Consider the following 13,586-nt stretch of genomic DNA (forward strand, 5'->3'; position numbering starts at 1 on the left):
ATTCGTAACACCTTGGAGCAGTGCTCGTCAACCTTAGCCATTTTAAGATGTATGGACTTCAGTTCCCAGAATTCCTCAGCCAACCAGTCAAGCTGAAGTCCATGAATCCTAAAGCTGCCAAAGTTGAGAAACATGTACTATGTTCCTTCCCCATCCTAACGATGCTTCAAAGAAGCAATAGAATTAAAAATGAGATCAGAAAGGTGGCGGGGGGGTTTGAGGTTTCTGGAGAAAAGACTAGTTAATGGAGAATCCCAGACCATGTTTGAAGAAGAGCTCCGTTTCCCTGGAAGTCTTTGCATCCTAAGGAACTTAGTTTCCTAGCTGGTTTATGCAATGGGTGTGTGAGAATGGCCTTGGGAGACGGAAATGGAGCCACAGAAACCATTTCCCAAGGTTTCTGTCCTTCTGTGGACTGAGACATCTTTTACAACCTGGTTATCCAGTCTGTAACTCTCCCTCTTATCTGCCAAGGTCATTCCCATATACTAGGGGGTCACCCAACTTGGCAACTTTAGGAATTGTGGACTTCAACTCCCAGAATTCCCCAGCCAGGCATATCTCAGGGCACTTATTTTCTTAAAAGTGGGAATGGCAGATGTCATTCATCCCTGGAAGAGATGGCAATTGAATAGAATCCGCCTTGCCTTTCCCCCTTAAATTAGGGGTCTCAAACTCAATTTCACTGAGGGCTGCAGCAGGGTTGTGTTTGACCTCAGGAGGGCTGGAGGGGTGCATGGCCGGGGTGGGCGTGGCCAGGTCGACGTCACTCATCGATGCTCCGTTTTCAGCTGTGACGGCCTCCTGCAGCCCTCTGCCAGTGAAAATGGAGCTCAGGAAGGCTGCGCACAGCCTCCCTATGCTCCATTTTCACTGGCAGAGGGCTGCAGGAGGCTGTTGCAGCCAAAAATGGAGTCCGGGCAGGCCACATATGGCCTTCCTGAGCTCGGTTTTTTTCTGGCAGAGGGTTGCAGGAGGCCGTCATGGCTGAAAATGGAGCCCGGGCAGACCACACCTGGCCCTCCCAAGCTCCATTTTCACTGGCAGAGGCACCGCGGGCCCACCTAAGCACCCCGCAGGCTGGATCCAGCCGGCAGGCCTTTGAGTTTGACACCGCTGCCTTAGATAAAATCCTTTCATACGGTGGCTAAGTAGCAATAAGAGAGAACTGGCAGCAAAAGGAAATGTTTTAAACCAGCTATGTTCAATTCAGTTGCCTCCAGATAGACTGGACGACAATTCCCATCCCCTGATCAGGCCCATGCTGGTGGGACATCAAAACCTTCGGAGGAGGCAAGATAGGCCGCCTGAATCTTGTGCTGAGAAAAACGTCTTCCCTTTTCTCTTCTAAAATTACGCAAAATTTTTGCTCTTCTTTTGTTAATTTGTAGAAGTTTCTAATGTGGGGAAGGGAGAGAGGCGAGAGAGGTGAGGCGCAGGCTGAGAAGACCAAAGCACAACCAGCTTTGCCTGAAGTGGTGTAGGGGTTTCCTGCCTAGGCAGGGGGTTGGATTAGAAGACCTCCAAGGTCCCTTCCAACTCTGTGATTCTATTCTATGCTATTCAAATGCTGAACAGAATGAATGAGCAATTTTGGCAATTCAGGACTGCATTGCGTCCAGCCAACTCTCCTCCGATCACTGGGCAATTTGATTGCCCCTCTGAATTTTAAGCCCCCATTTTCCAGAAGATCTTTGCAACCAAGACGAGCTTTTGCAACTTCTCTTTTAAAAATGAGAGCTAATCCTCAGAAATCCGGGCTTTGCGCCCCAATTTTGCTGGGGGTGGGAGCCATGGGGAACCTGACTGGAATCAAATTTATTTATGTTTTTAAGTGCCAGGTTTTCAGCATATCTGCATGAACGCCTAGTGGGTATGCACTGCACGCAACTGTGCCATCCTGCAGCCGGGCCCTGGGAAGAGATACAAGAGGGGAAGAATTCCCATCACATATGGATCCCCGTCACATCCTGGATGGCTGAGGAAGGTGGGGGAGGAAGGGGCTGGAGATATGGGAAGGGGGAGGGGGGGGTTTGTCAAAGCTTGTGCTTCCATTGGGGTCAGAGGTTAAAAGTAGTTGCTGCCATCCTCTGCCCAGTCCAGCTTTGGACGCTGCTTCTGGTGTTTCCTCCGGTCCTTGCGCGATTTGCGATGGTGGTGCTGCCGGCGCTGGCGGTGGTGACGATGGTGCCGCCGAGTTCTGTGGGACCGTCGGGCTGCAAGGAACCAACAGCCAGGAGAAACGGAGGCATTAGTCACTCAGTCCAGACTAAGGTGGTCAATGCAACAAGGAGTAGCTACCACCCAACAGTTCTACATGAAGGTAGTCCTCGTTTAACCATTGCCTCATTTAGTGACCATTTGCAATTACGGCGGTGATGATATAAATAACTTTGCAACCAGCCCCCTTGCCTTTATGGCCTTGGCAGGTCTGCAAACCCACGGAAAGTTGAACTACGATCATAAAACATCACTGCGGTTTCACATAGCAACCTTTTCATTTAATGGCTGGGCTGTTGTTGCCCATTGGGGTTGCTAAACGAGGACTGCCTATACCCAACTTTTCTAAAAGGCATGGCCTGCACAAACATTACACATCAAGAGCCAGTTTGACAGAAGGGCAAAACTGCCAGACAAGAAGCCAGCAGATTCCGAGTTCTATTCTCTCCATTGGTAGGAAAGTCGGCTGGGTGACTTTGGGTTGGTCCCTCTCTTCTAGCCTGTCCCGCCCCACAGGACCGTTGTAGTAGGAAGAGGAGGCAGAAGCCTTATGAGCGCCAATTGCAGTTGTACAAGCAAAAGTGGAATATAAATCAAATAAATAAGAAACTCGCTGATCCATATCATATATTCATTTATCCTCCTACATGTGTCCCAGTGCCACTCTCCCCCACCCCAATATTTTTCTTTCTGACCTAGGTGTGAGCCCGCAGCTGCCTTTGGCTGATCTTGAAGGCAAGTCAGACTTGGTCACACCTTGAGAATGGGAGACCACTAGGAAATCCCATGACTATTGCAGCAGGAAGTAGAGAGAAGGACAGGAAAAGGGGGGAGGGAGGAAGGGAGGAAAGAAGGAAGGAGAACAAGAAAGGGAGGGAGGGAGGAAGGAAGGAAAAAAACATGAAAGAGGCAGGGAGAGAGGAAGGATAAAAAAGAAAGAGGGAGGGAAGGAGGAAAGGGAGGATAAAAAAGAAGAAGGAGGGAGGAAGGAAGGAAGGATAAAAAAAACAATTGAAGGAATTGAGGAAGGAAGGTACATCGACATGTTCATTTTTTAAAAAAACAACAAGAATTAAGCTGGTTTATTTGAAGGATTTATTTTTCCAGAACTTTTCTCCCTGTATCCACACACTCTGGTGCCCTTTTCCCATTCCCCCGTCCCGAATCTCACCTACCCAATTATTTTTTTTCACCCCAAGGAGCAAAAGAGCTCTCTCAGTTCCGACCCCGGGAGTAGCTGGTACTTAGCGCGATGCTAAAGGCACCGTGAGCCCAGGGACGGGATTCCAACGGTCTAACGACCAGGTTCGGTGATTGCGCGCTCTGTGCGCATGCTCCACGTTTCAAAAAGCTTTTATAGACTGACCTCCTCCTGCAGTCCCTGTGACTAAAACAGCTGAGGCGCGGCAAACTACTCTGCCCTGCGAATCAGCTGTGCTCTCACCAAAGGGAGTGAAGCAGGGGCGGTGGGTGGGTGGGTGGGCTCGTCATAGCGAACCGGTTCCCTGCCAGCTCATCTTGGGGGGCAAGGGATTCGCCAGAACCGGTCTGAACCGCAAGAATCCCACCTCTGCACGAGCCCTTCTTCCCAGGTTTCCTTCCCCAGACCAGTGGCCTCCAACCTTTTTTGTGCCACGGCCCGGTACCGGCATCACAAAATGATCCACGGCCCGGTACCGGCATCAGCACGCATGGCAAGGCGAGCTGAGCAACCGGCCAGCCAGCTGTCCCCCGCTTCTCCCCGCTACCTTCAACTCCTCCTTTGTGCCTTTGTCGATGGGCTTCGGGACGGCTTCGGGACGGTCGCTCGGCTCGCCTTGCCTTGGGTGCTGAAAGAATCCTCGCGCCTTAGTTTCGTTCGAAGCCACCCACTCCCCGCTTTGATGAAACTAAGGTGCGACGATTCCTTCAGGACCCAAACTCCGCTTTCCAAACGGAAAAGCTCACCCGGAAGCACTTTCTCATCGAAACAAGATGGCGGCGCCCAGCAAACCGGCGGCCCGGTAGAAAATGTTCCATGGACCGGTACCGGTCCGGGGCCCGGTGGTTGGGGACCCCTGCCCCAGACCACCTGAAGTCCTGCCCAGCCAAAGAGGGCACAAGCGGGAAAGGGGAAGATTGAGATTTCTTAGCCTCTGAGCCACCCACCCGTTTCCATCCTCATCTCTGAAAGGGGCGGCAGGGACTCACGTTTTGTGCAGAGGACTTTGGGGTTCTCCCACAGGCCGTTGACGTGACATTTGATGGTGGGCAAATGTCTTTGGAGGAAGCCTTCTGCGCACTGGTATCGGACGGTCGAGTGCACGCTGTACCTCTCCTTCTTCTTTCCGATGGGGGAGGCGTTTTCCACCAGAGGGGGCGGCCCACACAGCACTACAAAGACCATACAAGTTGTAGACGGAAAGGCATAGAAAACCTCCCTTTGTCAACAGCCGGAGACTGATTTCAAAAAGGCGGCCTTCTTGTTACTGTGTTGTTGTTTTTTTCCCTTTCAATTTTTCAGTTTTTAGGCTTATGGTTTCCAGCTCAGGACAATTTATTCTTTTCCTGGGACATTTTCACCCTATTTACTAGGAATCGCATTTTAAATTACCTCAGCATCCGTGGGTGTCATAAGGCAACAATTCTACCAAGCTCTATTTAACCCTTGGGCGAGTGCTTTGGTGCCCCAGGTGCACTATTGCCGCTTATAACTTCAATAAGCTGATAGTCACGCAACTCGCTCGCTTGTTACCTCCCTGATAGACCTTTGCTCGCTCCGGTAACGTTATCCGTTTCCTGAAGCCCGCAGCTGTAATAATAATTCTTTTTTAGTGACTCGTAAGGTCTGATTGTTCACGACTCCACTGACTTTGTGGAGATTGTCTTCTTGAAATGGGCAGAAAGAAAAAGTTCTACAGTAACGAGCAAACATTGTCAGATTTTATACTCATTGTGTCTTTTGGAAATCTTTTCGAACTGATTGTCTAGGGCAGGAGTAGGGAAACTTGGCTCTTTTATCACTTATGGACTTCAACTCCCAGAATTCCTGAGTGAGCCATAAAAGATTCCCCATCCCTGGCCTACTGGTTTTTCAGTTGTGGGGGAAATCAATTTTTAACTTGAATGGGACTGTTTAATAAACAAATGTAGGACATATAAAGAATATATAATATATTAAACAGTCCCATTCAAGTCAAACATTGATTTCCTCCACAACTGAAAAACCAGTAGGCCAGGGATGGGGAAACTTTTATGGCTCACTCAGGAATTCTGGGAGTTGAAGTCCATAAAAGAGCCAAGTTTCCCACCGCTGGTCTAGGGAGATTCTCAGTCATCCAGGTCATGGTTGTCCCAAAGGCGATTTTTTTTCATGAGGCAGCTGGACTTTCTGGTTTTTCTTTGAAGACGTTTCGCTTCTCATCCAAGAAGCTTCTTCAGCTCTGACTCAGCATTGGTATTCAGCAGGTTCTGACCAGTTCTGGAGAACCGGTAGCGGAAATTTTGAGTAGTTTGGAGAACCGGCAAATCCCACCTCTGATTGGAGATTTTACAGTATCCTTCCCCTGCCACACCCACCAAGCCATGCCCACAGAACTGGCAGTAAAAACAAAATTGAATCCCACCACTGCTCTGATTCCATCATCCAGTCAGAGCTGAAGAAGCTTCTTGGATGAGAAGCGAAACATCTTCAAGTCCAGTTGCCTCTTGAAAAAAAGGCACCTTTGGGATTTTCGAACTGATGCATGACCCTCTCCTTCGACGGGAGCAACCTGTGTCCCCCCGCCCCCCGAAGAAGCCCCTGAACTCAAGAACTGAGCTTGGCTAGTCTAGTGAAGAGAAGGACCAGGGGAGACAGGATAGCACAGTTCCAATATTTGAGGGGCTGCCACAGAGAGGAGAAGGTCAATCTATTTTATAAAGCGCCTGTAGGCCAGACAAGGAATAATGGATGGAAACTGAACAAGGAGAGATTCAACCTGGAAATAAGGAGAAACTTTCTGACAGTGAGAACAATCAACCCATGGAACAGAAGTTGTCCTCGGAAGTTGTGGGAGCTTCATCGAGACTTTCAAGAAGAGACTGGACTCCCACCTGTCAAAAATGGTGTAGGGTCTCCTGCCTGGGCAGGGGGTTGAACTAGATGACCTACAAGGTCCGTTCCAACTCTGATTATCTGTTTATCTGTTATCATTGCGTGGAGGGCCTTGCAGGTCAGAATTGGACAATTCGCCATGAGCAAGACCCCACGGCCAACTCATCATGGCCAATTAGCCACGGCCAATCATCACAGCCAACTCGCCACAGGACAATGCAACAATTCAATTTAATTATTTAAAATAATTAAAAGATTATTTTAATGTTTGTCATCCACATTTCATTTTGTCCCTCCTTTGGCATCCTTTCTTTAATTATTCTATTCCACTATTTATTTGATATTAGTATAACTCTTGTCCCAGGAAGAGTTGGCTGCAGAAAGTTGGCTGTGGCGAGTTGTCACAGACCCCCTAACACACAGTCCTCGGTTTATGAGCACAACAGAGCCTGGAATTTGGTTGTAAGTTGATAGCAAGACAAGAAGCAACGAACGGAAACTAATCAAGGAGAGAAGCAACCTGGGAATAAGTCATTGTGGTCATTAAGTCGATCACCACGTGACTGCTTTTACAGTGAGTCACTGCAGTCATTAAGTGAATCACATGGTTGTTAAAGGAATCCAGCATATCCAATGAGTGGGTTTTGCCATCTCCTGCCAGGAAACAGCAAAAAGAGATCGGAAAGTATGGTCACAGGACTTCAAGATGCTGCAACCTATCATAAATACAAGCTGGTGACCAAGCACCTGAAATGAGATCACATGACCATGAGGGAGGGATTTGGCAGTTGTAACTTTGAGGATGAGACGTAAGTTCAAGAAGTCCTCAACTTACCACAGCTCATTTAGTGACTGTTCAAAGTTACAACAGTATTGTAAAAAGGAACTTATGACCGTTTTTCACACTTAACGACTGTTGCAGCATCCCCATAACTCATAGTTATGGTGGTTGCAGTGTCCCGGAGTCATATGATCAGCTTTTGCAACCTTCTGACAAGTAAAAGTCAATGGGGAAGCCAGATTCACTTAACAACCGTGTTACTAACTTAACAACTGGAGCGATTCACTTAACAACTGTGGCAAGAAAGGTCTTAAATTGAGGAAAAATTCACTGAACAAATGTCTCTCTTAGCAACAAAAATTTTGGGTTCAACTGAGGTCGTAAGTCAAGCACCCCCTGTAACATTTGTTGAGTGTCGATTTTGAGCGGTCATTAAGCCACCAACTGTTAAATGAGGACGACCTGCTAACACTGATGTTGATACCTAGTTGAGTAATGAAAGGTCTGCAGGAAAACAGCCAAGCTCAGAGAGCACCAAGGACCCCACGTGTTCATACTATTGCCAAAAAAAAAAAAAAAATGACATTAAAGTGTCCCTGTAAGTCACCAGAGACACTGGATTTGAGGTTGCCTTCACTATTTTCCTCCTGACTCTGTGGATAGTTCTGCGTTCAATGATGCTGATTGAAATTTGAAATTGCTCTGCGTTATAAAATACAATGAGGGAACAAGATGAATCTCTGCCTCAGAAAGTTTACAATCTGTGTTTTATCGCATTGTAAGAGATGCAGGAGAGGGAATCACATCAGGGCTAGGCTGCTGGGGGTTTGCAGAGGTTTGGGAGATCCCCTAGCTAAGACTCTGCACAGTCCGGAGAACCCCTAAATCCCACTCCTGGGTGCCCCTCCCCACCCCCCCCACTATTTTTTGCCTTTCTGGGCCCCAGGGAAGCTTCCTGGGAGCAAAAACGCCTCCCTGGAGGCTCCCCTGAGGCCCAGGAGCCCCCAAAACGGAGCGCAGGGAGCGGCTGCGTGCCCAGAAGGCCCCAAAACGGAGCACAGAGGGGTGCTGGAGGCTTCCCTGAGGCCCAGAAGGCCCCAAAAATGGGGTGGAGGGGGTTGCTGCAAAAAAGGCCATGCCCACCCGGTCACAGGGCCACGCCCACCTAGCCACGCCCACCGAACCGGTTGATATAAAATTTAAATCCCACCCCTGCGGGTAAGTGCAGGGCGTGCGCGGAGGCTCACGGAGGGCAAAAAAACGGGCTTCCCGGAAGTTCAAAAAGGCTGGAAATGGGCCCGTTTCTGGCTTCCAGAGAGCCTCTGGAGTCTGGGGGGGGCCGTTTTTGCCCTCCCGGAGGCTCGAGAAAAGCCTCCGGAGTCCGGGGAGGGCAAGAATGCCCCACCGCTGTAGTACAGGAGGCCAACTAGGCGACACCCACCATGGCCACGCCCACCAGCAACTGGGCAGAGAACCCCCGTTGCTAACATTTTTGAAGGCCACCCCTGAACCACATCCTTTACAAATCTGGCTTTAAAGGAAGCAACAGCCTGAATTCTGAAGACCCACCCAAGGATTTTCTTTCTGCTTAAGCAATTTATTTATGTCTTCAGATGTTCTAGGACCTTTTATAAACCCAACCGATGCCAAAGGGCCCATTTGGGGGGTGAAGTTGTATTCCAGTACTTGGGGTACATGGGGGAAGTGGGGTTTCTATGTTTAAATTAACAACTTTTCTCAGAGCTAATATATCATTAGCCCTGGAGAACGGAAGACCCATTTCTCAAGCCTGTCACAAACAGCTGGAGGTTAATGTGACTTTTCCAACAAGCAACTTGGAGGGTCTTAAATAGTTTTAATGGGAGAATTTCAAAGGCAAATTAACGTAAGTGAGAGAAAACAGCCCCCCAAAGAGGCTCATTTCGTTTCGGCCTCCACCAGCTAGAAAACAGAGAAATTAGGACCCCTGAGTAAGGACACCCAGGGTTGGTTTTTTTAAAAAAAACAACAACAACAAAAAATCTCTGATGCTGGGAAAGCCACAGCTTTAGTTAACCTTTTTTTTTTCCTTTTCTTTTTAAAGAAGCTGTTAAGTATGAATTAAGTGTGGTATAAAAAAATAATCTCATTTCAACTAATCCTTGGGGTAGTGTCAGGAGTGGGCTTCAGAAATTTTAGCAAAGGGCTCCCTGCCCGATTGTTGGGTGGGCGTGGCCATGGTGGGCCTGGCCTAGTCCAGGGATCTCCAACCTTGGCAACTTTAAGACTTGTGGACTTCAACTCCCAGATTTCCTCAGCCAGCTTAGCTGGCTGAGGAACTCTGGGAGTTGAAGTCCACAAGTCTTAAAGTTGCCAAGGTTGGAGACCCCTGGCCTAGTCGATCTCCTGCACCACAGGGGTGTGTGTGTGTGTGTGTTTGGCCTTCCCCAGGCTCCAGAGGCTTTCCTTGAGCCTCCAGGAGAGCGAAAACAGCCTCCCGGCCTCCGGAGGCTCCCTGGAAGCTGGAAACAGGCTCATTTTCCAGCCTTCCCAAACTTCCAGGAGGTCTGTTTTTTGTCCTCCCCAAGCCTCAGTGCACTTATCTCACTTCCAAAATGGCCGCGTGGGGACTCCTGGGAGGGGAGGGGTGGGCGGGGCCAGCCAGGAATGGGATTTGGGGGTTCTCTGAACTGCACAGAATCTTAGCTAGGGGCTCTCCTGAACCCCTGCAACCCCCCCCCCAGCAACCCACCCCTGAGTATTGTTTTATATTTCCTTCTTTTTTGAGCACTGGTAAAGTAACAATGGCCCCTTTTTAAAGACCTGTGGACTCCAACTCCCAGAATTCCTGAGCCAGCCATGCTGGCTCAGGAATTCTGGGAGTTGAAGTCCACAGGGTTGTAAAGGTGCCATATTTTGTCTACCCCTGTTATAGATACCGTATATGCCGGCGCATAAGACGCACCCGCGTATAAGACGACCCCCAACATTTCCACTCAAAATATAGCTTGTTATATACTCGCCCCTCTTCCGCACGCCTTCCACTTTTGCACTTTTTTTTTTTTGAGGCACTTTTGTCTACCTGGAAAGCAATCCCGTGAAGCTGAAAGGAGCAGCCAGCCTTCTCCCAGCTCCCAAGGAAGCAGGCTCGCACCGCCCGAGCTCCGCTGAGGTATCCGGCTGGGGCTGTCAGGAGTTGTTACGCTGGCGCGGCCCAGTCCCGTTGCCTCGGGAAGGAAAGGCAAAAGGAAGAGCCGCGGCTTTTGCCTTTCCCTTCCCGAGGCAACGCAGGACTGGAGCCGCGCTGAGCCGCGCCAGCGGTAACAACTCCTGACAGCCCCAGCCGGATACCTCAGCGGAGCTCGGGCGGTGCGAGCCTCGTTTCTTGGGAGCTGGGAGAAGGCTGGCTGCTCCTTTCGGCTTCACAGGATTCGCTTCCACGGTGCGCAAAGTGCCTCAGCCGCTGGCAGCCGCAGTGCTTCCCAATTACTATTTGCCGGCGTATAAGACGACCCGGCATATAAGACGACCCCCCCAATTGGAGGCATCTTTTTCAGGGCAAAAAAGTCGTCTTATACGCCGGCAAATACGGTACTCGTTTCAACACACACACCCCTTTCCACAAGGACAGGTTGAATAGAAATTAGAAGGCAAGGTAGGCAAGCTCAGAGACTGACAGCATTTGCTTCTAATATGGATAGTCCTCGATTTACAACCGGTCGAATTCGGCCTTTTGACTTACAACCTGTGAGTTTGAAGTTACAATGGAGCTCCTTGGGGGATTATTTAACAATTTGGATTCAAAGTTCTGACAGTTTCAAACACACACCCCAATCATGTGGTCACTTCGGTTAGTCAGCAACTGGCCTGCATTTATGGACATTTGCAGCATCCTGCCATCATGTGACATTGCTTTAGGATGGTTTCGCTGAAAACCAGCATTGGCTTCCAGGTTTTTCTGCAAAGCCGCATGCACCCCCATAGTAAACCATTTGGTTCGCTTAACGGCTGTAGCATTCACTTAATAACCGTGGATTTGTTTAATCATTGCTGTAAAGAAATCATGTTTAATCATGTTGGTCATAGGGGAGACCTGATTTACGACCAGAGGTGGTATTCAGCAGTTCTGGAGAACCAGTAGTGGAAATTTTGAGTAGTTCGGAGAACCGGCAAATGCCACCTCTAACTGGCCCCGCCCCCATTTATTCTCTGCCTTCCGAGTCCCAGCTGATTGGCTGGGTCTTCTTTGGTTGCCCTGCACAGGAGAACAGATCTGGAAAGCAGGTTAGTGGGGTGGGGAAGGAATGGGGATTTTGCGGTATCCTTCCCCTGCCACGCCCACCAAGCCACGCCCACCAAGCCATGCCATGCCCACAAACCGGTAGTAAAAAATTTTTTGAATCCCACCACTGTTTACGACCATTGTGAGTTATGAGCACAATGGGCAGGCTCTGTTATGGTCATAACTTTAAAACTTCCTCTATTTGGATCCAGGGTTCTTTTTCACCCAATAGCTGATTGCAATGTAGGATAGGGTCAGAGAACATGGAGGTGAAACTGAAGAGAATAGGTGATAATATATGAAACAGCCCAGGAAAACAGGAAGTTGTGAAAAAGAAACTCAAGACTGCTCCACCTTGAGTCGTTTTGATACAGGTAGCCCTCAACGTACAACCATCATGGAGCTTCCCAACTAAGATTATAAGCTGTGACAATAGTAAAGTAGGTCACCACATGACAGGACCTGTTTTTATGACCTTTTTAGTGACAGTTGTTAAACAAAGACTACAATCATTAAGTGAACCCGTTGTTCACTGTGGGCTATTTTTGCTTTTGCAGAAGTAAATGCTGTTTCGGGGCAAAACCATTGTACATTGCAGTCATGTAAGCCTGGGACACTGGGAACAGTAAATGCGGGTTGGTCACTGTATACCCAAAATGTGGTCATGTGACCCCAGGGAGGGGGAACACAGCTAACAGGACCGTTCACAAGAACCTCTTGGGTGGTCTGTCAGAACGGTCTTTAAGTGACCGGTCATAAATTGAGGACTACCTGTTTAAAGAGGGGAACAAGAAATGATGGGCTGCCAAAAAATACATGATCCTGTGAGCAATAGCCAATGGGGTTTCTTCAAGTTCGTCCTGAGGAAAGAATTAAAAGAAAAACCCATAGTGAATGCATATCTGTGCCTTTTTTTGCAGACTTGCGGTATTTACCTGTATCTTTTTTGCAGACGTATGGAAGTTTGTAGTTACACGGCACATCGTTCCATTTGCCAGTCTCGTGGGACACCAACACCACACAATCCTCGCCACCGGCAAAGAAATTATCTGGCTGGTTTTCACGCCAATTCTCGTATTGCTAGCAAACAACAAAGAATGACACGGAAATTAAAAAAAATAGTTCCCAAGATTGCACCTTCGTTGCCTCTTCCTTTTAATTTTTTTTATTCTGGATCAGGGATGTCCAATCTTGACCATTTTAAGACTTGTGGATTCCAACTCCCAGAATTCCCCAGCCAATTGTCCAATCTTGGCCACTTTAAAACTTTGGACTTCAACTCCCAGAATTCCCTAGCCAGCATGGGAGTTGAAGTCCACAAGTCTTAAAGTGGCCAAGTTTGGACGTCCCTGATTTCTAGTTCATGCATGCCACAAAAGGAATGGTGCTTGCATTGCATCAGCACAATGCTGCTTTTATAATTTGCTGCTTGGGTTGTGTACCTCCCTGGACACCACTATTCTAAGTGAGAAAATGTCTTGTTTCATTTCTACCACATAAGTGGTTTCTAAGGGGTTTTAGCAAAAAAGTTAAGGTGGCAACCCAAAGAGTAGGATCGAAGCTTTGCCAGGTTTTTTAATGTGTGTTGCACATAAAATATACAACTCACATAAAAACAGGCAGTTGTAGTTCCCATCTTTTATTTGTAATGATTTTATTGTAATATCTTTGATTGTTGCAAGCCACCCAGAGTGGTTGAGAGTGGAAAATCAATTTTTGCCATGCATTCCAGTATTCTGTCCATTGATTACAGCTTGCTATTGATTCAGGTAGAGCTTTTTCATGGCCCTTTTTAAAGCTCAAATCTAGGAACAGTTGTCTGAAAGGGAGGGAGTCTAGCTTGGTGTGATCTGTTGCCTGTTGCAACAGATGCCAGGCTGTGGTAATATATTTTATTAATCATTTTATCATTTTCTGTAAGGCCTTTGTATAACTAGCAGTAAGTCTAGGAGATGTGGGCATTCTTGGTGGGGGTAGGAGTATCTTTGCTCAGAGTGCCTCATTCTGTTTTGATTCTGCCAGTTTAGAAGGAATAGGAAAATGGGTGAAAGTTCAAGGTACAAGGTACACAGTTGTGCTTTCTCATGGGACTTTCCAAACTTTCCCATGAGACTTTCCGTGGCTGTATGATCTCATCCTAGCAAGGTAACATCTGGGACTTTCCAAGATTGTGTGTTCTCATGCTGGTGAAGTAATCTCCTGTTGAGGTCATTGTTTTCTGAATATGCATACTGTATATTTTGCTTGTG

At 48.1% G+C, this 13,586-nt stretch overlaps 1 protein-coding gene across 1 annotated transcript in view; it reads right to left on the minus strand.

The window, feature by feature from the left end:
- Positions 1-1,980: 1,980 nt before the first annotated feature.
- Positions 1,981-13,586, minus strand: part of NCAN (neurocan) — a 162,895-nt gene continuing 151,289 nt past the window's right edge. Inside the window, exons 13-15 of the mRNA XM_087952674.1 lie at positions 12,273-12,417; positions 4,411-4,593; positions 1,981-2,216 (exon numbers count right to left, since the gene is read on the minus strand). Coding sequence (XP_087808800.1) covers positions 2,068-2,216; positions 4,411-4,593; positions 12,273-12,417 — 477 coding nt within the window. The 3' untranslated portion in view covers positions 1,981-2,067. The remainder of the gene's footprint in view (positions 2,217-4,410; positions 4,594-12,272; positions 12,418-13,586) is intronic.

This window comes from Notechis scutatus, chromosome 1 (assembly GCF_049901735.1).
Source record: "Notechis scutatus isolate UNSWTSFEM ecotype Mainland chromosome 1, rNotScu1.2, whole genome shotgun sequence".
NCBI lineage: Eukaryota > Metazoa > Chordata > Lepidosauria > Squamata > Elapidae > Notechis > Notechis scutatus.